At 39.9% G+C, this 23,164-nt stretch overlaps 1 protein-coding gene across 6 annotated transcripts in view; it reads right to left on the bottom strand.

Annotated features, from left to right (window-relative positions):
* Window positions 1-2,167: 2,167 nt before the first annotated feature.
* cacna1ea (calcium channel, voltage-dependent, R type, alpha 1E subunit a) overlaps window positions 2,168-23,164 on the bottom strand; it is a 61,309-nt gene continuing 40,312 nt past the window's right edge. For 4 of the 6 annotated variants that reach the window (XM_072389536.1, XM_072389539.1, XM_072389538.1 and 1 more), the window contains 24 exons: window positions 22,956-23,015; window positions 22,510-22,616; window positions 21,909-21,923; window positions 21,684-21,780; window positions 19,935-20,095; window positions 19,548-19,685; window positions 18,789-18,990; window positions 16,662-16,826; window positions 15,884-15,994; window positions 15,722-15,802; window positions 15,422-15,607; window positions 15,164-15,255; window positions 13,777-13,951; window positions 13,545-13,672; window positions 10,478-10,574; window positions 9,372-9,477; window positions 9,161-9,268; window positions 8,913-9,013; window positions 7,447-7,544; window positions 7,162-7,339; window positions 6,751-6,879; window positions 6,363-6,510; window positions 5,405-5,586; window positions 2,168-4,744 (listed from right to left, as the gene is read on the bottom strand). In XM_072389536.1, coding sequence (XP_072245637.1) covers window positions 4,190-4,744; window positions 5,405-5,586; window positions 6,363-6,510; window positions 6,751-6,879; window positions 7,162-7,339; window positions 7,447-7,544; window positions 8,913-9,013; window positions 9,161-9,268; window positions 9,372-9,477; window positions 10,478-10,574; window positions 13,545-13,672; window positions 13,777-13,951; window positions 15,164-15,255; window positions 15,422-15,607; window positions 15,722-15,802; window positions 15,884-15,994; window positions 16,662-16,826; window positions 18,789-18,990; window positions 19,548-19,685; window positions 19,935-20,095; window positions 21,684-21,780; window positions 21,909-21,923; window positions 22,510-22,616; window positions 22,956-23,015 — 3,420 coding nt within the window. In that variant the 3' untranslated portion in view covers window positions 2,168-4,189. Of the gene's footprint in view, window positions 4,745-5,404; window positions 5,587-6,362; window positions 6,511-6,750; window positions 6,880-7,161; window positions 7,340-7,446; window positions 7,545-8,912; window positions 9,014-9,160; window positions 9,269-9,371; window positions 9,478-10,477; window positions 10,575-11,326; window positions 11,424-13,544; window positions 13,673-13,776; window positions 13,952-15,163; window positions 15,256-15,421; window positions 15,608-15,721; window positions 15,803-15,883; window positions 15,995-16,661; window positions 16,827-18,788; window positions 18,991-19,547; window positions 19,686-19,934; window positions 20,096-21,683; window positions 21,781-21,908; window positions 21,924-22,509; window positions 22,617-22,955; window positions 23,016-23,164 lie in introns of all 6 variants that reach the window. The other 2 variants (XM_072389537.1, XM_072389541.1) reach the window with 1 other exon arrangement.

The following is a 23,164-nucleotide window of genomic DNA, read 5'->3' as shown; positions in this document are numbered from 1 at the left end:
TCCAACACTTTAATCCTCAGCAAATTTGCAAGTGACTCACGCCTCAGAGTGCGAACAGCACTTAGGTGAGTTGTTTCCTGAGCCTGATACTATATAGAAAGACTGAATATTCTTCTGTCCATTTGCCACAGATTGTCAGGTCAGAGCACATTATCAGCCAAGGTGGGACTTTACAGAAAACCCAACTGCCATTTACATGAGCTTTACAATTTACAATGAAAACCCCTATTGATAACTCCTATGTTCAAACATGTAATTCAAATTTAGACTAATACATAAAATTGCCCATGCATTCATTTTCATAAATGAATCTGCCTAATTTGCCACTGAAATATACTCTGAACCCAGCCATTCATCTTTTTTGTCCAGGGTGGGAAGGGAAGGACTGTGGCCCAGGTGAGGAATGTGACACGAGGATCAGAAGAGCGAAGAGAGGCCGCCTGAAGCGGGATGTGTCCGGATGAGGCTTACAGTAAAGAGTGTGCAGAGGACATATGGCTCCTCCTCGCAGGATCAAGCTTAGGCACTTGACCTGAGCTATGAAGCCATGTCGGCAGGCGATGCTGTCTTGTAGACATTAGTTGAACAAGACGGCCAGGGAAAGGTAAAGTCAATTTGATTTCTTTCTTCATACAATTAATGCAGCTCAGTGGTATGGCATAACATCAACTATGATTTATAAAGAGGTTTTCTTTACTGGCCTAATTTCATTATGAATCAGCACACTTGGCTCAGCTGCAGTAATGCAAATGTTAACACTTTCACAGATAAATCATACAGACAACTCTCGCACTACAAAAACAGGCACAAATTCTCTCTTAAATATGTTCACAAGAACTTGCATGTTAAAACTTATTTGTATAACCGATAGAGGTCACAACAGATTATGAATTCATGACTGTGGGATCATACAGAAAGTGAAGATTGTCCTCCCAGAGGGCTGATTCACAAGTGAACGCAAACTGTATCACAAAGCTGACAGATTCAGATGGAGGTAGTACTCTGGGTGTGAGTTTTCAATGTCAAGCTTAACACTAAATCTTTAAGGTAAATCCTCTCAACCTACCATTTATTGGATCATACTGTCATGATCGATGGGTTTTCCACTCACCTAATCAGCCATCCCAGCATACATGCTCTTTAATGCTTTTTAATGTTCAATGCCAGATCATTGTTGGTTTTGTCACTGTTGTATAGTTCCCCATCTAGTGTTTTTTTCTTGTTGCTCTGTAGTTACTCTGTTTGTCCCTCCTCAGTTATGTTTTAGTTTATGTTCATAGTTTTTATCCTGTTCAAGCGGCACTTTTAGTTTAGTTGTAAAAAAACCCACATTGTTCACCTTCAATCGCCAGTCCTCGCCTCCCTTCCTGGTTGTCCAGCGCTTGGGTTCTCAATCTCCTGCTTCTCAATGATCCATGACCCAGATGACATTAAAACTGAATTCAGTTCTCAAAGGGGTGCTAATGGCTATATAACTTATTTTTAATATTATGAAATCACTTAATAAGTGGTTAGAATCCACCCTTTGTCATGAGATTCATTGGTTTTTGACTGCTGTGAAGACAGCAGTCATATTCAACACTGAAATGTTTCCATTAGCAGTGGTTCACCTCATTCTAAGGTTTTGTGTCTTTGACACAGCTAGTTCTTCCTTTTCTTTGACTCCTCTATGATCCTTTACTTCACCAGGTTGTAAAAAGTACTAAAAAGTTCTGCTCATGTCCTTTCTCAAATAAATAGCACTTATGTTTTGATCTTTCAACATCAAACTGGATATATCACCTACATATGTACAACTTGATATTTTGGGAATGTAAAATGTGGGAAAACCATCAAATATTTATGGAGGAGTGAGCATGTTTTATCTATGTAGAGTATATAATCAAGTAAAGTTAGCAGAGCTTTCAACTGATGTCTGTTAAGTAAATTTCCATCTTCCTTTTATGTTTTGTAGACGATTTCAAGCTGGACTTTAGTCTGTATCTCAGACTCAAGGATCACCTTTCCCCATTCTATCTTCATGTGTAATAAAAAAAACATCTGCAGACAGCACAAGTGCAATGGTGTACATGCTACAGTCATTAAAGTTTATCACAAGTGTCGTAAGAGTTTCTCATTTGGCTGATGGAGTCATAACAAATCTATTAATATCATCAAGTACAGGAAGGACAAGTGGTCGGTTTTTAATGGTCCTCTGAACAGATGGGTAGTCATAAACAGGCATGATGATTAAAGTAAAAAACAAAAATTGCAGTAAATCAAACATGAATTTATTTGTACATTTTATACTACATATTTACCACAAAGCTTCTCTAAGAAATCCAGACTTGATAGGGAACTCTTTGGGTGAGTTTCCCCAGGCACAAATTAGGCTGTTCTGTACAGATGGACATCGACATTAAGTCCTAGGTTGCATTGTACACGTTAAACACAGTCCTACTGTATATACTACAGGCTGAAGTCTTAACCTTGGTTATTTACTGTGTAAATCTTGTAGTCAACACACTTAAAAGGCTCCCTTACTAAAATATTTTTTTTTGTCAGTGTGTTCCTCAGTCCAAATATGTCCTGTGTTCACATTTCAAACTCATCATATTATTACAACACAACAGCACGTGATATAAATATACATCTTATCAAGAGGGAATAATAAATTCTTTAAAGTTTTGGAATGTTTAAATAAGTGTAGCGTGAACGCTGACGACGAGAAACATTTTTCTGCCCGCTGTTTCATTATTACTTTTGTTGGCAAAATTAATCAAATCATCAAACATCATGGATACAGTAAAACAAGAATAATCAGGCAGCTCTAAGACACAACTCTCCCACACAGCTCTCATTGTCACTGTCAACATAATCATGCATGTGGAAATTACTGTAACTTTCAAGCACAGAAAATTGGTTTCTACCGACAAAAACACGTGATGGGAATTATGTGGCAGTTACAAAAAGACACACAGTAGCCTGCCGGTGATTCCTCTTTTGTTAAAGCATCCATAATCGTATCACATGTATGAAGGACACGTCACTTTCATTGTCACATAAAAGAAGGCAACATATCCTGAAGAGGAAACATCCCTGGCTCTATGTACAGGAAGAAAAATGGCTTTAGTCAGCTTTCTGACACAACATCGGTGGTGGTTATCCAGCAAAAGAGATGTGAGGAATGAACATCCATTTGGCTTCATGTTGCTTTATGTGACACCAAGGCAGCCGTCCCTACCAATTTTCCGACAGCCGCTCGAGTCCACAGGACCTGTGTGAGATCTACAGTCCTTGTGATAGCTCAGTCAGGTTGTTACACAGACTAACCTTGAGAGTTAAAAGACATGCCTAGGACAAAGTTTTCATTTTGAGATGAAGATGAACAATCTTTTCAGAAACCTTCAGGAGATTGTATTATACATACAGTCCCGCATCATGAAACAGAAATGCTCTCATCTGTATTTTTTTTCTGTGCTCCAGTTGAATGTACACCATCATTGTTTTCACATTATAGCAGAAAGACCATTCGATGATCACTTGAGGTTTAACTTACTTCGAGGCCTGAAACTTGTATTAACAACTTACTGATTAGTGAAATCTAATGTCCTAAATCTTGTGGATAATCTTGCTGTAAACAGGAACTGTCGGGAATGGCTGGTTGCCACTTACAAGCTGGCGCAATCTGGCTATATCAGTCTCTTTTTCATCTCTACTCTCACAACTACACACAGTTAAGACGAACAGTAACCAGCTCAAATATCCTGAACATAAAACTAAAATACATTCATCTTATTACATGTGTACATGCTACCTCTAAGTTCACTTCCACAAAATGCACTTAAACCGGTTTCTTGGATTAATTTAGAAGATCTGAACACCTTGACATCTCAACATAGTTGACTCAGATTTGCCTTCAGTGAGCTACTTGTGGTATAGTCAGTCTCTGCTGTTCTTTTTATTTGGCACATTCTCTGTTTGGGGCACACACGTGTAAAAAGACTTTCGTGTCCACACATTCAGTCTCCCCATAGCTACAACAAAGACGCACAAGGACACATGTAGACAGAAACAAGTGTCCAGATGAACAGCAGTGTTACTCAGTCCTGCCTTTAATGCTACGGGTGCTGAGAACATCAGGTTCTCAGAGCCACAGAGAAGCTAAAGCTTTGTGGTGCAATAAAAGCTGCTCGGAGGTCTCTGATTATTAGCAGTGGTCATCCTCGTCTGTGTCACTCAGCAGCTCGCTGGCGTCTGTTGGATTCGCCTGGACCAAGTGCTTACGGAAATGGCCGTTAGGTACCTGCCAGGAGTGTCTGAGCTGAGGGGCTGAGCTTATGGCGTTGGCCCGACCCAGGCTGGTGGCCATGGCTGACTCAAAGGTAAGTGTCTCTTGCCTCTCGCCAGCATCACGACTGCCGAAGTCCTCCAGGAATGGGAGGTAGGGCTCTGAAATGTAGCGGTGAGGAGATGGGTGGCTTGGTCCTGAAACTAGACCTCCGGATGAACCCTGACCGGCAGACAAAGGTCTGCTCTCCTTGTCAGCTCTCCCCAAATTCTCTGTAGAGCCTGGGGGTGCGTCCTGAGGCTGGTCCTGTCCCTCAGAGGAGGCTGCAGTTGTGGGAGAGGTGGGAGCACGGCAGACGAGAGGAGAGTAGGATATGTAAGGCCGTGGACGAGAGGGCGTCTGGGGCAGCTGGCGCCGATTACGAGGAGTACCGGACTCTGAGGCTGAGTTGGCAGGGCTGTCTGATGTGTTCACCTGCAGAAGATTCAAGCACAGTGGTGAGGAAAGCAGGAAAGACCGAATGTGCTGGTTGTCAACGAGATGGATCACTGTTTTCACATCATATGCATGTGTGACACAAACCTGCAAACATTGTGTAGCAAAGACTGAAACTGCTTGATTACTAATTCAGACAGTGAGGTCAGCAGTGGTGTGACGAGCCAGCGATACTTGAATTTGACCTATTCAATATGGCACAATTTTACTTCATGACGTTTATCTGATTGAAAGATTTAGGTTACATCCACGGTGAAACTTTTTGTTGTAAGTTAGCAGTAAAATTCAAGCTGCTGTTTTTTTAGTTTGTCTCTGTAGTGTAGGAATGCAGTGTTTTACTGAAAATTAATTTACAGTTCAGTACCGTTTACCTTTAAATTTACAACACAGTATTAGTTCAGTCGGTAAATGAAAGTCTATTTTCAGTATATAAAAACTTTGCCAACCACTAATAACAATAAGATAATACCTCACCACATCAGCTATACCTGCTTTACCCTGCATGGGAGGACAAGCTTTTCCCAGATAACACGGGCAAGTTGGGTACACCATGCAGGCACAAGAAGGACGTGAACTTACTGCTACATACTGAAAAACTGCTGTTTGAGTGTGTATTCAGTTTGTTTTTAGCACTCCCACCTGTTTCTGTAAGGTATGCGTGCGTCCTTCGCTCGGTGAGCGGGACCGTCTCCGCTCAAATGAAGGCTCCCGGCTTCGCTCCTCAGAGTTGCAGCGGGATACGTCAGGGGACAGCAGGTGGCGTCGTTCCTTCGATCTCCCTCTCTCATGACTATTTGTTTCTCTGGGGCTGATTCTTGGGCCTAGCAGTCAAATTTTAGCATTCAGTCAGAAAAGCATATTTGCTCATTCAACCTTTTTTCAAATCTCAAGAAATCATTAGTTATGTCTGTCTTTCTTGAGCAACATGTTTTATGGCAACATCAGTGTCATTCAAATAACTACAAATGTCTTATTTATCAAAGACTGAATTCATCAGTACTGCTGGGATAGGCTCCGGCCCACCCGCTACCCGACCACGGATTGACGGTATAGAAAATGGATGGATGGATGAATTCATCAGTGCACTACTGACCAGCTTCTCTATATTTGTCTTCGTCTGTGAATAAATTGTTGATGAAATTTTTATGTTTAGGACTCCTCAAACTGGAGATGAGATGGTTTCACGCTTTCCAAAGACTTCCATCATATCAATGTTTCTCCTGGTTTAATGCTTTTTAATAAAACGGGCCTTAACAATAATAGCATGAAACAAATGCTCACCATTCACATTGTGGTCATATCATTATGTAATACTGAAAATTTCTAATTTAACAAAAACAAACAAAAAAACTGAATGCTAAATAATCAAAATAACGTTAATGGATCAGCTTTTTAATCTGTCTGTAAAAATCCTAAAACATTGTGATTTTTATAGTAAATTAAATGAAAAAGTAGCTCATTTTATGCAGCTATTTTGCTCAGTTTTGTTCCTGTTTTCTTTCCTAGTTTTGAAAAAAAAAAAAAAATCAAACTTAAACCTCCTGAACAAAACATGACTGTGAACATTAATCAAACTGCAGTAGTTGTTTGAACTGACCTCTGTAGCTCCTTTGCCGGGGTCTGTATGAGTCGTCAGGACTGATTCTTTCCAGAGAGTGTTGCTCCTGCCAGAGGCCATTCACACACTGATCTCCGATGGTGGAGAAGGAGCGTTTCATCAGCTTACTGTCTGCTGACATTCCAGGCTTCATACATGCAAAAGAGCCAGAAAACCAATGCCTTCAGCAACACAAACTTGCTCTCTGGTAGACATATCGGCTGTGTTACACTGTGCAGGAAAGTTGTTTAATTTCAGTGCTGTCAGACAGCAAATATGAGTCTGTCAAATTCACCCTGTGAGGATTTTAATCGCTTACTATTTTTCAAAGCACCTATTTGTTAAGCGTTGGATATAGCACTGAATAAAGGTTATTACTCTTCACTACCTGAGGATCAACAGCTAGTCTGGGCATGGAGGAGGCTCTGATAGATGCAGTGCGCTGAGGTGATTTAATAAGTGATGGGTCTTGTCTGGCCTGCTGCATCAGTTGGTTGTACTCCACCACATCTGGCACCTACACAAATACCACAGGGGAAATTTTAGTTCTTCTGAGGCAAAAAAAATAATCATGCGGCAGACACTGCAAACACCAAAAAGCAATTAATGGATCAGAGTGACTTATAATTCTACATGATGAGACATACCCTGATAAAAAGCAAGTCAAGTTGGTAATGAATGAGTGGATATTATTGTGACTTTGCAGACAGAAATTAGCATTAGCTTAACCAATTTGTGAACCTTTTATAAATATGTGAAAGTGCTGGTTGTCTTATCTTGAGTATAAGTAGGTGTTTACCAGTGTGTGTAAATGATGGTGATGGTGGTGGTGATGATGTGGCTGGTGGTAGGAGTGGTAGGGAGAGTGGTAGTCTTCATCATCCTCTTCCTCCTTCTCTTCCCTGGAGCGAGACAATGGCTGCAGGAACATCTCCTGGGGAGAAATGGGGCTGAGTGCCACAAACCCTCCTCTGGTACTGAGGGAACACGGGAAAAAAAAAAATCAGGCAGGACGGCTACTGTGAGAAATAAACACAAGCCAGAATGGGTAAGAGTATGATGAGATTAAAAGTTGAACACTTACAGAGCCGATCCAGCACTATGCCTCAGGAACTTAGCATTGCATAGGATTTCTTGAGGGAGAGAGGAAGCATCCATACGCTGGAACATGGGAGCGTGTTTCTTTGGGGGGAGGGAGACAAACGTAAACATCATTGAGAAGCTGTTTTTGATACTATATATCCCTGTTTTATTCATTCTCCCGTGTTAATTGCCCATCAACTTCCTTAGGTTATTACAGACCTTCCACTTACACCTGAAGGGTTAATTCAAAGAAAGTTTGATATTCAAAACCTTAAGCCACATTTTGGGATGAATGTCACGATAGTCCTCGTAAATTGTCTTTGTTAATCCAAGGTTTGCGTCTTTAGGCTCTGTGTGCGCACCCATAAAAGTCCCAATTTCCACACTCAAGTACTCACAGTCTTTTTGACACATTCCTTCTAAATGTCAGACAGCTCAGACTGTCAAGTGCATAAGGACTCAGAGGATGACCTTTTGACAATCATGCATACTTTCTGTGAGTCTACAGACAGAGGGAATGAGTAATAAATGTATATTTAAAAGTTCCTGCTGCACAACTGTCAATACAAACTGGGGATGTACTTTTTTTCCATGACTTTTCATACCATAACAATTTCCTTATGAATTCACTCATCCAGATACTTCAGCTGAACCTTCAGTTAAGTTTGTTGGACTTTAGTGAAAAGGCCTTAGGGTGGATATTTTTGCACAAGAGTCATCAGTCATGAGCTCTAATCTTATCAGAGCTCATGAAAACATTCATTGTCGTACCATTATGGGCCAAACGACACACGGTTCTTGCATGACTCACTTGTGAGCTGCACAGCTAAACTTCTTTCTTGTAACGACTGAGTTGGTTGTTCTTCTCAGGATTGTTTGCTTTTCTTCTTTTTTATGGCCGCTGGGCATCCCAAAGCAACCCTGTTGTTAATGTCACAAATCTATGAGCTCCTGATAGTTCCCTCCTGGCAAAGTCTTGAGAATTGCAGACTCACAGAAAAGTGCATTAAGGGCTGAAAATGCCAGCAAGAGAACCTTCCGACAGTGAGACTGCCCTGTGGCCTGTTGCATTTGGCAACATTGCACCTCTATCAGTTTGTGAATGTGGACATTGGAATTGGATCACTGTACAGCAGAGCTGAACTCTCACTCCTGTTCCGACTGTCTTTATTTCAGTTGTTTCTTAGTTTGTCTGCCTGGTTTGTACCTTGTATGGACAATTACATCTATTTACGTCTATTGACGCGTTGTGCTTATGGCCAGCCATCTGCGATTGGTGAGACCAGGACTCTTGGTTTTCCATTCAATGCAAAGTTGTGAATATAACAATTAGTTAGTTTAGTAGCTATTTCATATTACAGATATTTGTGTTTAACTATGTACATTAAGAAATAGCAATAAACTTTAACATTGATAAAAAATCTGAAGAGAAAACAAAACGATATTCACAATTAGAAAGTAAAATACCTGTTCTTCCAGTTGCTGTCGCAGTTTCTTGGCTTTGCTCTGCTTGTAGTAATCCATGATCATCATGGCGGCATAGATCTTCCCTATGGTCATGTCACTGGCTGTGAGGGAGAAAGCAGAAACCATCAGACCATAAACATTACCCTTCAAAGCTCCACCACAAACCATACAGCAAAAATGCATATCTGTCTTTTCTTCAATATGTAGATTATTGTGCTGTCCAGTAGCAGCCAAGATGCTTATTTTACCTTTGTGAATCGGAACCAACAGGTCCAGAGTCTTCTGAGAAAGGTGAGGCCAGATGACACCAATCTCCTTCTGCAGATCCAAATCCATCTGATTTCTGTCTTCTCCACCTGAAGATCAAAAAGGAAAATACAGAAAGGTGGGTACATTCAAATATTTTTTAAGCTTTATCACAGTAAATAAAGGGTGGCGTGTTTTGACAGCATGCCTAACCTCTGGCTATCTTGATCTCGAGGGCAGTGCGAATGAGGGCCATGAGAGTTGATGTGAAGTGGACGGCCATGTCATCATCCACAGGCATATTCATGAGGACAAGTCTCTGATGGTAACAAAGAAAGCGTTTTAGTCAGGCATCACGCAGTACATCTATACATATTAACACAAGTGAGCGCATTGCAATGGTATTTCAATATAACTTCCCTATCCTGCTGTGCTAAATACTGACTAATTTAGCAAAAATGGTAACCGATCGAGTTTCCAATCAAATCATTATTTCCTGCTGCTAAGTTTCAAAGTAGCTTAATGACTTATTTAAATCAAATTAACTCTGAAGTTAGACTAAAGTGATGGGTACAGGAGGGCAAAGAGGGCAAGCATGTAATTATTTCCTAGAATAAATTATTATTTCATGTTCATATAAGATAATAATAGGACATGTTTTCGGTGATATTTAAAAAACAAAAAAAATCAAAATGAGATGAAATATACAAGCCAATTGAACAAAAAACCCAGAAAGATCAGTGTTGCCCACTTTTGTCCTGTAGCTAAAGTATACAAAACTTTCTGTTTATATGACACATCTGTGACTGAGCATGCTTGCAGATCTACTCACACATACTCCAAATGACATGTACACAGAGACCCTATTAAAAAACTAACAGACAAACAAAAAACACAGATACAGCACTGGACTGTGGCAGCAGGCACATGCAGACAGGTAGATGTAAGAGGCCAAGAAGTTAAGTATGAAAGGCAAGAACACAAATGACAGTGGATTTCTTCCAGTGACAATATCTAGCGTGTAGATATTTAACAACTTTCTCATGAATGCCCTTTAACTCATGTTGAATCGACAGCAATATATTTCCATCAGATGTCAGCAGACAGATAATGATGTCTTAGTTCTCTGCCAAGATGCAAAGCAAACAAGCAAATCATTGCAGTAGTTAGCACTCACTATCTGTCAATGGACAAATACTGCAACAAACATTTCTGAATAATCAACACAAAAGATGCTCCATTTATCCAATGTCTGACACACAAAATGAAGTTTCATCTCTGCTGATTAAAACAGAGTCTTTCTCCGATGTTCAGTCTACCTTATATGCCACCTTGGAGGGGCATTTCTTGCCCAGGCCTAGAGGTGGTGACATGTTGGTCAACATCTCATACATGTCAGTGTAATGGATACGACCACTGGGTGGCGCCAGGTAGCCATGAAGATGGATGGGGAAGAGGGGGGAAAAAAAAGAGGGAGGGAGAGGAAGAGGGAAAGAAAGAGATGGGTAATGTGTTGGAGAAGAAATTTAATAAGGGTGGAGGCATCAGGGGAGTGCATTCCCAAGGGATGGTGGAGAAAAGGAGCACAGGGAGGAGTGAGGTTGAAAAGAGAAGAAGAGGAGTGGAGGAGATACAAGAGAAAGGATTATTTTAATGCATCACACACTGGGAGGGCACAAAGTAGGAGAAATAAAGCAGGTTGTTGCCTTTCTATGCCAACAACAGGGCATAGAAATCTGGGGTATAAGAACTCCTTGGACAGGATGAGGAAAGGAATGACAGCCTCACTGGATCTGGTACAATATTAACTACTTACGCTGGGTAGCAGTTCATGTGTGTGAGAGAGGATTACAAACATTTATGCCCAGATCCAAAAGGCAGAAAGAGACAGAATTCCCTCAGATACCGCAATAATTTCTAGCAAACTTTTAAGTGTTTGGTTAAATCATCTATAAATCTAGGCAAGTGAGGGATGTCCTGTGTCTTAGTACCCTGAGACTGAAGTATTGTCATTCTTTAACTTGAGTAAGACATCCCTAAAGGTCAAGCGGGGTGGTGATAGTCAGGGAACGAAAGGAAAGGAAAGGAAAGGAGGAAGTCAGGAAGGATCCCACGCGAAAGAGGCTTTCGCGTGGGAAAGAGAGTTTCGTTAACATGGGGAACCAAACCTTGCATGCCACCCTGTGGGGGCAGTTCTTTCCAAAGCCCAGAGGTGGTGAGATAGTGCGTACAACTTTGTACATCTCCTTATAATGGATCCTACCACTGGAAAGAACATACATGTCTTTAGCTGATTAGTCAAAACATACAGAGTGCACAATAAAGCTCTGTCGCCATGTTTAAACATGGAATACAGCAGCATTACATTACATCGAAAAAATTTGACCAAATCCTTGATCATAGGATTTTCTATTCATTATTTTTTCTGTTACTGGTTAGATGCTTATTTGCCCCACATTGTTGAGAACCTGTAACTGTTTTTAAAGTTGCAGTGCGGTGTTTTTGACTCCCTTTTGTAACAGAGATAGTATTTACCTTCATCCAACTACACACAGGACTGCTCTCTTCAAGGCTTCCACAGTATTAATAAGGGACGTAGGGAAAAAATGCAAAATTATCAGATGAGGTTATTAGTTTAGCCTGAAATGCAGTTTCTTTTTTCTATATCTTCATTCCCCCCGTTTTAGCTTGCATTTCTATATGATGTCCAAACAGTTGATTTGCAGGGATTCTAACAGGCATTTTAATATTTGTCATTTTCTGATCTAATATTGTCTAGTGACTTGTGTTGAACTCAGGGATTTTTGTATCCAATTAATTGCTTTCTTTACATTGAATTTCTGCTGGAACCAACTAATCAGTCCAGAGTGGACTCTGAAGACACAAGCTTTTCAAGCTGGGACTAACGTGCCTTTGTTGCGCACTGTTGTGTGCAGAAATGGACATATGTGACATGGAGTGTCAAAGTTGACCAGACGCCTCAGAAAAAAATCCTATAAGCATGCAGAAGTGAACAGCACACTGTGCACTAACTTAAGGCAGACTGCATCCCCAGTGGATCATCTTGTGGGTGGTTATGGTATTAACCTTTATCTTATTCTATTACTGGATGATTAGAGTGATCTGGGACACCTGTGGACCCAGGAAATCCTGTTCTTACTTAAGTCCTGACTTTCATCTAACATATCTCTTTGCTCTACACCACAGGTATTCAGCCACCATGGTCTGTTATGTTAGTTTAGTTCAACTTTGTTTTGTTTGCACATTATAACTCCTTTATCCGCCACTCATACATGCTGTGCACTACCTACGTTCACATCCCATGATGTAAACCTTTGACTTGAAAGTTTAAAATGAGTTAATAAATAATTAAATTTTTACTGATGGTGTGTTTAAAAATGTTGCACAGTTATGTTACCAGTAACTCAAGTGTTTTTACATCCAGTGTAATTGTGGCAGAAAACAGTGTCTCAAGGGCCCTGTGGAGATTTAAAAAAGTTGTAGAATAGTATTATTCAAATTATGCCAGTGTATCAGTCATTTTTTACCAAGTACAAAATCCCTGTAGTTGTCTGATCTAACTCTCTCATCCATTCCCTACATTACTACTTGTAAATGTGTCATTTACAACTTTAATTTACTTGTAGTATGTACAAAATTGGTTTCCAGCATGTGTTCTCCGTCTGTCTTTGACGTTAACCTCGAACCAGTTCATGACAGTAGCTAAAAATATATTGTTTTATACAGTTGACAGTTTTATTTAACTCTCAAAATTGTATTTACATTGCCCCATTGTTTAAAAAATGCATACAAATATGTTTCCTGACCACATCTGAGTTGTGGCGTAGTGGAATGCCTGTTGGGTGAATAACGGCTTCAACACTAGCTTCAACTCATATTTACCTGTAACTCTGATTCAGCTCAGATTTTAGATGTGCACAGACAAACAAAATCTTCTTGAGCAGAAGTTTTAGAGTAACATATATGACTGTGGGGAGATAAATGATCCAATTAAAGTTAGAAAGACCAAAACTAATTATTGTGTAGAGGAAGGATTGAAGTGTGCAAAGTGTATTTATTTGGAATGAGCGTCAAAGCAGTGGTCTTTCAGCCATTTATGTCAGTATTTGCCTCCTGCCTGTATGCTCATTCAAGTGTAAGTGAGACAAAAAAGCCCCCAAGTAAAGGTATGATTTACTTTCATCTTTAGGTGTGCTAACTGTATACATAATGCCAAACTACGAACTGAGTTTTTTTCAACGATTCACATTATACTGCAATTTGGCACGATCATGTCATTCCAATGTAAAACTGAGTTTAGTATGTGTGCGGCTGCTTTTCAGATGTAATGTTGAAACACAAGTGAAACGACTCAGAGAAACTGACCTGGCAGCACGATCATACTCCCCCCAGATTCTAACAAACTCATCCAGGTGATGTGGACCGAGAATTGAAGAGTCTCTTGTAAGATATTCAAAGTTATCCATGATCACAGCTACAAACAGATTTAACATCTGGATGGAAGACAAGAAACAAGAAGTGGTGGAGCTTTGCATAAAGATAGAAGGAGCATTTTTGTTGCAACTACAGAGACTACATTCTTATCATCTTGTCTTACCAGGAAAGAGCTGAAAAAGATGAAGGAGACAAAGTAGAAATAGGCAAAGTCAGAGCCACAGCCACTCTTGTGATCATTCGTCACTGCTGCCAGGGGAAGAGAGGGATCCGTTTCACACTTCTGTCCTCCCAAACACGACAACATGATCTCCTGCCATGATTCCCCTGTGGCACTCCTGGGTTTCACACATCATACAACATTAGGAGGAAGGATGGTTGGTTAGGACTCACAGTACCGATCGTGCTTTGATCAGTTGTGTGTGGATCAAGCAAAAACCTGTGCCACCCACTTCAGAAACATACCAACGTACTTTTGGAATTTTCTTTATGTCAACACAAAATCATCCAGAACATCTTCTAATTTTCACATAAGCTACAAAAGTAGAAAAAAAGCAATGCAGTTAAATAAAACCAGCCTGGAGATATTTAGCCCACTCCTCAGTTCAGAACTTCATTTGTGGGATGTTGGTGGGTTTACCCACACCAACAGATCGCTTCGGGTCCTTCCACAGCGTTTATATTAGATTAAGGTCAGCACTCTGACTTTGGTGATTGGCAAACCTTCTGTTGAGATCTGGTTTTTGAGTAGACTGTATTGCCCACATGCAGCACAAAGGCCACGATAACATTATAACAATGTTCTCAGATGGGATGAGTTGTTTTGTTTTGCTAAAATTCTGACAGCTCTCTGTCCAGTCCTCTTGATTCTGGCAGCTCAGTAAAGATCATGTGCAGATCAGTCAAAACTTTTGACATCTTCCATCAGGACTTTTGATGATGTTTTAGGTCATATTACACAAAACTAAATGTTCCAATCTTTCTAACGGAAATGCCATTGCTTTATAAAGTTACTTTTTTTCAAAACTTTATTTATTGTTATTGTTTATTTAGTGCAAGCCAGTTATTTTTGCCTCTAATCTGATATGTAGATTTTAAACAGCAAGACTGAATGGGATATGTTTTCACATCTGAACATGTGGGTTTTTTTAATTTTTAAAGACACACAAAATGAACTCTGTCGCATTATGTGATCCTGTTGATGCTTTTCAACAAAGAAGAGACTCTCAAAGGATCTGCAAAGCTATTTGTTGAGGAGAAAAGTGGTACACTGCAGTGTCTATCACCCACTGACACTGAGTAGCCCTTTGGGTATGAAGAGAGCAAAGGCTTACTACTGTAACCTAGCAACATCGTTCAAACTGCGCTTGAAAAAGTTTTTATCCAGTGAACCAAATGCGGAAACGCAAGAGTAGCTTCCAGGATCCATTTAAGAGATACGGAGTTAAGAAGCTATTCTGGAGAACTGGTGTTGAACTTATGGTTTAAGTAAAGTATAGTTAGGTGACAAATTATTGCTAGTGTAGAGATGGAGTCTGCCAGTGTCCTACCTGAACAGCAGCATCAGAGCACCAGAGAAGCTTTTGAAGTTGTTGTGCTGGTTGATGTGAGTCTCCTCATTCAGTTTAATGTTTCCAAACACCTAATTTACGCATAAATATTCAAAGATGAAAACAAAAAAAAAACCCCATCAAAATCCGTGGTGCAAAACGTAAACTCTGCCATTGTAAAAGATTTTATTTCACCATGAAACAAATACACATGAGATTCAGGAGGCAGACCCTGATCAATGTCTGTCTACTTCTGACCTGCATGCCAATGATGGCATAGATGAAGAAGAGCATAGCAATGAGTAGGCAGACGTAGGGCAAGGCCTTGAAAGACTGAACGAAGGTCCACAGGAGGATACGGATGGTGTAACCTTGTCTCAGCAGTTTGATCAGACGTGCAGCTCGGAACAGTTTCAGGAAACTCATGTTAAATGTGTCGATACGCTGGCAGAGAAACAGAGAGACGGGAGAAAAAGGCAGTTGGAGTGAAATGAAATCAGCCTGATGTCTAATTCTTCAACTCAAGGGGGAAAATATCCACTCTCTTTGTACCATTACCTGCAAGTCTACCACAATCTCAGTGATGCTGCCCAAGACGGTGATGAAGTCAAATATGTTCCAAGTGTCTCGAAAATAGTTCTGTTGAAACAGGAAAAATGCTGATTCAATTCAGGAGTTCTCAAATGCACCTTCAGACTATGTGTTGTTCTTTGGTCTCACCAGGAAGCCAAAGGCCAGGATCTTGAGTACGCACTCAACAGAGAAGAGCACGGTGAAAGCTGTGTTCAGGTGCTTCAGTACGGCGTCATATGCTGGTGGGGCGGAGTAATACTGGAAATGCGAAGGTTGGCAGGGGTTAAACTATGAAGTGATTTGTGTTGTAAGTAAGATCTAAAAGGGGAGTATTCCCAGACCAATTCACTGCAGTTCAACCTCCTCTCTGATATCAGTGTGAACTTCATGTCTGCACCCTGCAGATCTACAGGTTGATGGAAGATTCCTCCAGACCCATAAATAGTGCCTCTGTCTCTGCACCTCTCATCTGTGGCACTATAAAAGGAGCCATTCCTCTAGGGCCGGCAGCCACAGTTAATGAGGTCATGTTAAATAGAAGCGCCTGGACATTATCGATCAATATTTAATGCCGGCTGAGTCACTCAGGGTTTTGTCTGTCTTTGTGTCTGAACAGCCCAAGAAAAGGCCAAAGCAGGAAATAAACACTGATGATGGAAGGGTGAGAAAAACATCATCAGATCCAATTGAAAATGTAAGTGTGTTGAGGTGGTGCTGTGATACCCGAGCATCCATTAGGAGTGATAAATCTTGGATTATCTGAGAATCAAGTGCTAGCAGTGGCAAGTTAATTTTATGGAGGCAGAGAGAAGAAAGAGCTGCAGAGATCAGCGACTGTACTTTAATTCTTATATTCATTCAAAATCCACAGTTGAAATACTATCTTCTGTGATTTGTCTTTTGTTATCGCACTCATGGTTCTCACCTTCATCATCAATACAATGGTGTTGAGGGCTATCATAGCCAGGACGGTGTACTCAAAAGAAGGTGACACTACAAAATGCCACAAACGGTACTGGAACGTGTGCCGGTTCTGAGGCATGTATCGAGTCAGAGGCTTCGCACTGATGGCAAAGTCTATGCATGCCCTCTGAAATCCACAAAGAACAGAACAAACAGGAAAGGCAAAGGGATGAGACAATGAAACAATGTTAATTTGATTTTACCTAAATACAAAGAAAAGACCTATATATAAGGGAAGAAATAGCTTTAAACAAGGAAACATGGAAATTCTGATTAGACAGAGATGACATGCAGGAAGATTACAGATGATTATAAACAGAACAACTGCAAAATGTTGTGGCATTTGCAAGAGGCTGTTTTTGATTAATTTAGCATTCCCCTGTGACCAGTGTCTAATATTACTGAATGTCGGTAGAAGAAATTGTTCGGTCAAGAAGCAGCAAAAATCTTGTAAAAAATGTATTCATTGATTTTTCACTCTACTCAGAATCAAAAACAAACAAAAAAAAAGACTTAAGCCTCCCATTTACAGAAGTATTCAGACCCTTTGTAATGACAGCTGAGCTCTGGTGTATCATACTTCTATCAGAAGTTATTAGGATTCTTCTACTACTTTAATGGAGTCTACCTGCCTAAATGAATCCTCTGAACATAACTAATTAGGCACACAATGCCTGTATAAGGTGTCTAATGTGATGGCATGTGTTGGAGAAAAAATTAAAGAACAAAATGAGGAGAACTGTACCCTGATCTGTGAAACAGGATAATGTCAAGTATAAAAAAAAGTGCAGCACTAAAAGCACAGAAGCCTCCATGATTTTAAAATGGAAAAGGTTAAGACACCGCCATCAGACTTCCTAAGATCTGGCTGCTACATCAAAATGGCTGATCAGGGATGAAAGGGCTTAGTTACTATGAATGAGATCCAGAATTCCTTAAAGGAGACGAGATGACCTTACAGTGACAAGTTGCTGCAGCACTCCATCAATCAGGTGTTTATGGTAGAGTAGCCAGACAGAAGCCATTTGCCACTTAAAGGCACATGATGTCTGTTGCAAGTTTGCCAAAATGCCCCTAAATGAGAGACAATAAACAAATCCTCTGATTTAATTATTACCTAAGAAATACCAATGGCACTGAGCATCACCTCATTAATACCATCCCTGCAGTCAAATATGGTGATGGTAGCATCACTTTGTGTTTCTGAGCAGGAGTCAGAGGAAAGGAGGGATTCCTAGAGTGCTAATGATCTCAGGATGGAGCGAAGGCTCACTCATTTAAGAAACACAACAACCTGAAGCACACCACCAAGAAAATACAGGATTTTAAACCTGAACTTCGAAAAGCTTCTTGGTTGAGATCTGAAAATAGCTGTGCACCAATGCCCCCCATCCAACCTGGTTGAGTTTGGGAAAATTCCACAGGAAAGCTTTATCAAGCTGGTAGGGTAATTTCCAAGAAAACTTAAGGAACTTGCAAAGTTGCTTTGGCACTTTAACATCAAGCTGTGACATAATTTCAGTGAGAAAGACCTGTTACCTCCCATCTGCTCTTATTCCCTTGTGTGTGGGCTTTTCCTTTGCGATTTTCTTCATTCTCAGTTCTAACGCCACCTCACTAGTCCAATGGTCTTCTTGTCCACTACTCTTTGTAACAATTCATATGTTCCCCATCCTTTTGACAAACTCTTCTGTTCTGTCTCTCTCCTTCTAAACTGTCTCTCATGCCACCCATTTCTTCTTCTCCACCTCTTGCCGATGCCCAGCAACACGTCTCATCAGATGTCTGCAACCAGCTAAATCCACCACCAGCATCTACACTGAAGTACCTTTCGCTTTCCTCCATCATGTCATGCGCCACCATGACACTGTTGGAATCTAATTGGCAAACATTTATTTTCAAATTATTTGTACAACAATACATTTTGTTTAGTCTTTCTGGCTGATCTCTCCTTATTGAACTGCTGCCCGAATGTCTAATTTCTGTCTAAAGTGAGTATGCTGTTGTTTATCTGAGAGACAAGAATTAGTAAAAAGTGCAAAACCAAAAAAAGTGTTTGCAGATCGTGCATTAATGAATTCTCCCCCACCTCGTTCTTCTCCAGGCTACACTCCTCCATCATCTTATCCCCCTGCTCCTGAAAGGTGATGATGATGAGAGCCACAAAGATGTTAACAAAGAAGAAAGGAAAGACAACAAAGTAGATGACATAGAAGAGCGACATCTCCATCCTGTTGCCGTGGCTTGGACCCCTGTCCTCTTCTGTCACATCTACAGAGTGCTGCAAGACCCTGGCGGAGCAGAGACATAATCAAAATTTAAGCCAAAAAAAAAAAAGAAACAAGGGAGAACAAAAGCACCCAGTCCAGCAGGACAGATGAACAAGCGAAGGAGTCATTTTAAATGTACGACACTGTTTTTTTTTTCATAAAAGTTATGTGCAAAACCAACACAGCTTTTAGGATCTGGAAGTATTTGTTTACTGGGGCGGATCAAATGTTAATTGCTATGCAGAGGAAATAATTTTCTGTTGTTTCCGCAGCAGCAGTCAATTAACAAGGGCTGGACAAGTACAAACCCATAGGCGCTGTCAGTGAAATGTTGGCATAAATTGGCATGACCGGACAAATGTTTTTTTAAAATTTTGATTAATCATGTCCATCATATTTCCCTCATCAAAGGTCAGATTTGACAGCTACAAAAGAACAAGCCAGATCTCAAAAGGTTATAACACTGACGACCTAACAAAATAACAAGCCCTCTACGGAAGGAAAGTGATATGTGGAAAAGCTCTTAATGAATTTTCTCGTTCAACAGGAAAACTGGCCCGATTCCAGTCAGTACTCACTGAGGCCATCCCTCTCCGGTGGAAACCGTAAAGAGTGTGAGAAGAGCCCAGATGACGTTGTCATAGTGAAACTCATGCCTCTTCCAGTCTCTTTTCTTCACCTCTTTCTTGTCCTTCCCGTAGTCAATGTAGTAACCCCTGGAGTGGAAAGACAAAACAGCCAAGATCCATGAACAGAAGGCAAGTGCGAAAAAGGAAAACTGAAATACAGTTAAGTGTTAACACAGTAAACACTTAAGTTAACAAACCCTAAATGTTTACTATCTAGATAAAGAAACATAGTAACAGAAATAAAAAGATTAAGCTAAAGAAGGATCAGATATTGGTGTAACTTATAAGTCGGCTCAGTAGTATGAAGGAAGAACAGAGCAGGTAAAGTAGGATTACTGGCAGTCTTTCTGTGTGTCCTTTGAGCTGTCGGTGCAGTAGAAGAACTTCCCTTTGAAGAGCTGCACAGCAATGACGGCAAAGATGAACATGAACAGCTTGTAGACAATTAAGATGTTGAAGACATTCTTTAGAGAGGTCACTACGCAGTCAAACACCGCCTGGAAGAGAGCGACACATTGGATGTTAGAAAGGTGAGTGAGGTCACGGACTGAGGACTGTTCAGAGCTGCAGACACTGGCTACAGCACAGCATTATTTCTGCTATTCACCAAATTCAAGACGTTTTAAAGAAGTTGCTTATTGGATATCCCATCATAATACCATTTACACGTTACAGGCCGTACTTAAATTGATGAGTCATGCCCACATTATGTCCCACTACATCTTTGAGATATATCACGCAAATATTGTACAAATTGAAAGACTTAATTCTATCCATATCTTTAAAAACACAGCTTGTAACTCAAGTTTCTCCTTGGCTACAAAAGCCTTCTTTTAACCTGCAGCCATTCCCTTCTGTACCAACTCTGCTGCTAGTGCCGGTGTTGCTGCATCTTGTGACAAAAACAATCAATTTGATCTTGGACGGTGCGGTTGCTTTTAATCATTCATAAGTAAGGCTGTCATAGTTAATGCGTTAATCGCGATGTGATTAATTAAAAAAATGAATGCATTTTTTTTTTTTGATTGCGGTTAATCGCGGCCCAGTTTGTCCTCTTCTAGAGTTCAGAGTTCTGAATCTGATGTGTCTATTGACTGCAGTTTTTCATTCATGTAACTGTCATTAGGCCCTGTTCTGTTTGTCGTTTGTTGTCTACTACCTGCTTTGCAGTTTTAAGACCACATAGTTGTGGCATTTTATGCGCTGTGTTTTTTAAATATGTCGTGTCAAGTGGGTCTACAATGCACTTTTTTATTTGAAAGAAGAAATAAAATAATTTTTTTCTTTGTGTTTATTTGATTCTAAATGTGATTAATCACGATTAAAAAAAATAATTGTTTGACAACCCTATTCATAAGGTTTCAATCATGGGACATGTATTCAGGACAAGTATTTCTTAACTTCTGAGTTCCGTTCAGTTTATAATACAATAGCACTTTCCTACTTTCTTTTTTTTTTGTTACCTAGTTGCTAGTTTATTTTACTTGTGATTCATTGTGGACCACATTAAGTATCTTCAGTGATCAGCCTTTATCTGTAAATGCATGTGTACGTCTGTTTCCATGTTTGTGATTTGCATCTGCTCTCTTTTCTTATTTTTTACTGACTACCTGTTTCCCTGTGCAAACAGGCTCTGTGTGAGCTTTGGAGATCGCAGCCTCAAAGACAATAGACAACATGTCGTCATGCTTGTCTTTGAATCCATTAACTCCTCACTGTTAGGTTTGCAAAGAGAAGCGATGAGATACCAAAGTCTTTTTCATGCTATAAAGTAGGTCTCTATCATTGTATATAATCATAGACACTGGGAAGAAATAAAGTCACTAAATGTAATATTTGTGGTCCTGCTGATCAATAATAACTCCAAAACTCCAAGATCTACAAAAAACTTGATGATGTGTGTGGGTTTTACTTGAAAATCTGTTATTATTATTATTACTTTTATTTGTAATATTTTAGCTTTTTTCACTTGCTTGGTTATATATTTGTTTTCTGTTCATTTGCTCATGACAAAAATGATCAAGCATAGTAATAACACAAGTATAGTTGCACCAAAAAAATCTTGAAAGACAGAGTTTATCTGACCTTGAGTTTAGGAAGTCTTTTAATGGTCTTCAGTGGTCTGAGAACACGCAACACCCTCAGAGATTTGATGGTCTTAATGTCCCGTCCTTTGTTGTTTCTGAGCAGAGGGACAAAAGGTGTGAGCATTCCACCACAGCCACATAGCATCATTATCACATTCTCTGAAAATAAAATGGGTGCAAAGCTGATATTTGTTCTAAAATAAGAAGAATTCTTGTCTTTTACCCCATCACATTACTGCTGGTCCATCCCAAATGGGCATTGTCCGCAAAGAAAGAAAAACAAGAGAGAGGGGACATTAAACAAACAATAATGGAGCTAAAAATGAAATGAAACAGATGAACATGTTCGATTATGCTAATTTACATGTTCATCATTTTAACTTGAGGGACTCACTCTTTTTCTCATTTGGTGCATTGCTTTTGTCACCTTCTGTCTGATAGGCTTAATTCGAGCAGTTGTCTATTCAAAGCCATATTCTGAAACACCAAGTCTGCTCTAATTTGTCAGTTGATCGGCAAAGTATAAACTGATTTGAGATGCACTGAGCTACCCACTGAAAGGGTATTATGCAAAGGCCTTCCACACTGATGTTAACAAGTAAGGAAAGTAAAACCAGGACTACAAAATAGCTGTTTCCAGCATGTAAGAAGCAATATTTTCTGTGGGACAAAATAACTCTTTCCCGAGGAGTCTGAGCTTTTTAACTTTGCAGATCTTTCAAATTCACAAAAATGTGACCTAAAAACCCCAAATATGATCTTTTTAAAGACACATTAGAATTTAGACTGTTAAAATGAGTTACACAAGAAATCAAGTGACTGACGTGAGGGCAAACGCCACCAGGGCTCCCACCACGACGATGAAATCTAGGATGTTCCACAGGTCTCTGAAGTAAGAGCCATCATGAAGGATCAGACCCTGGTCAATCATCTGAGAACAACACAGAACCATGCAGTGAGTAAGTCTGGGATCTTCCTGTCTCTTTGTGTGGATTATAAAGATCATCCAGCTTGTCATAAAACACTGCTACTTGTGTCTTTACGGCTAACACTGGCCAGTGGTCGGTGCCTCTCACTTTTTTTTCGAATAACTGGTAAATTGTGTTAATTTGACTATTAATTTAACTTAGATTGAACTATAACAAGATATTGCTTGTTTGAGTGTAAAAACATTTTCGTCCCTGAAAAAGATATTTTAGCATCCTTTGGTCAAAATGTGTACAAATTCTATTCAATACTGTGTTAATGTGTCATTTACAGAGCAACTCACCTTTATAATCATTTCGAATGTGAAGACTCCAGTGAAGACATAATCAAAATAGCGCAGAACCTATAAAGGTGGTCAGACCGAAGGGCAAAAGAAGGACAGTGTCATATACTAACTGGATATAAAAGTGAATACATAACATTTCTCACTTAAAGGCATTCAGCAGTATGATACAACCCTTTCAAACAGTGCTAATGCAACACAATATGACA

This window comes from Leuresthes tenuis, unplaced genomic scaffold, assembly GCF_036924035.1.
Source record: "Leuresthes tenuis unplaced genomic scaffold, fLeuTen1.0.hap1 SCAF_7, whole genome shotgun sequence".
NCBI classification, from domain to species: domain Eukaryota; kingdom Metazoa; phylum Chordata; class Actinopteri; order Atheriniformes; family Atherinopsidae; genus Leuresthes; species Leuresthes tenuis.
This window is presented reverse-complemented; position numbering and strand designations above follow the sequence as displayed.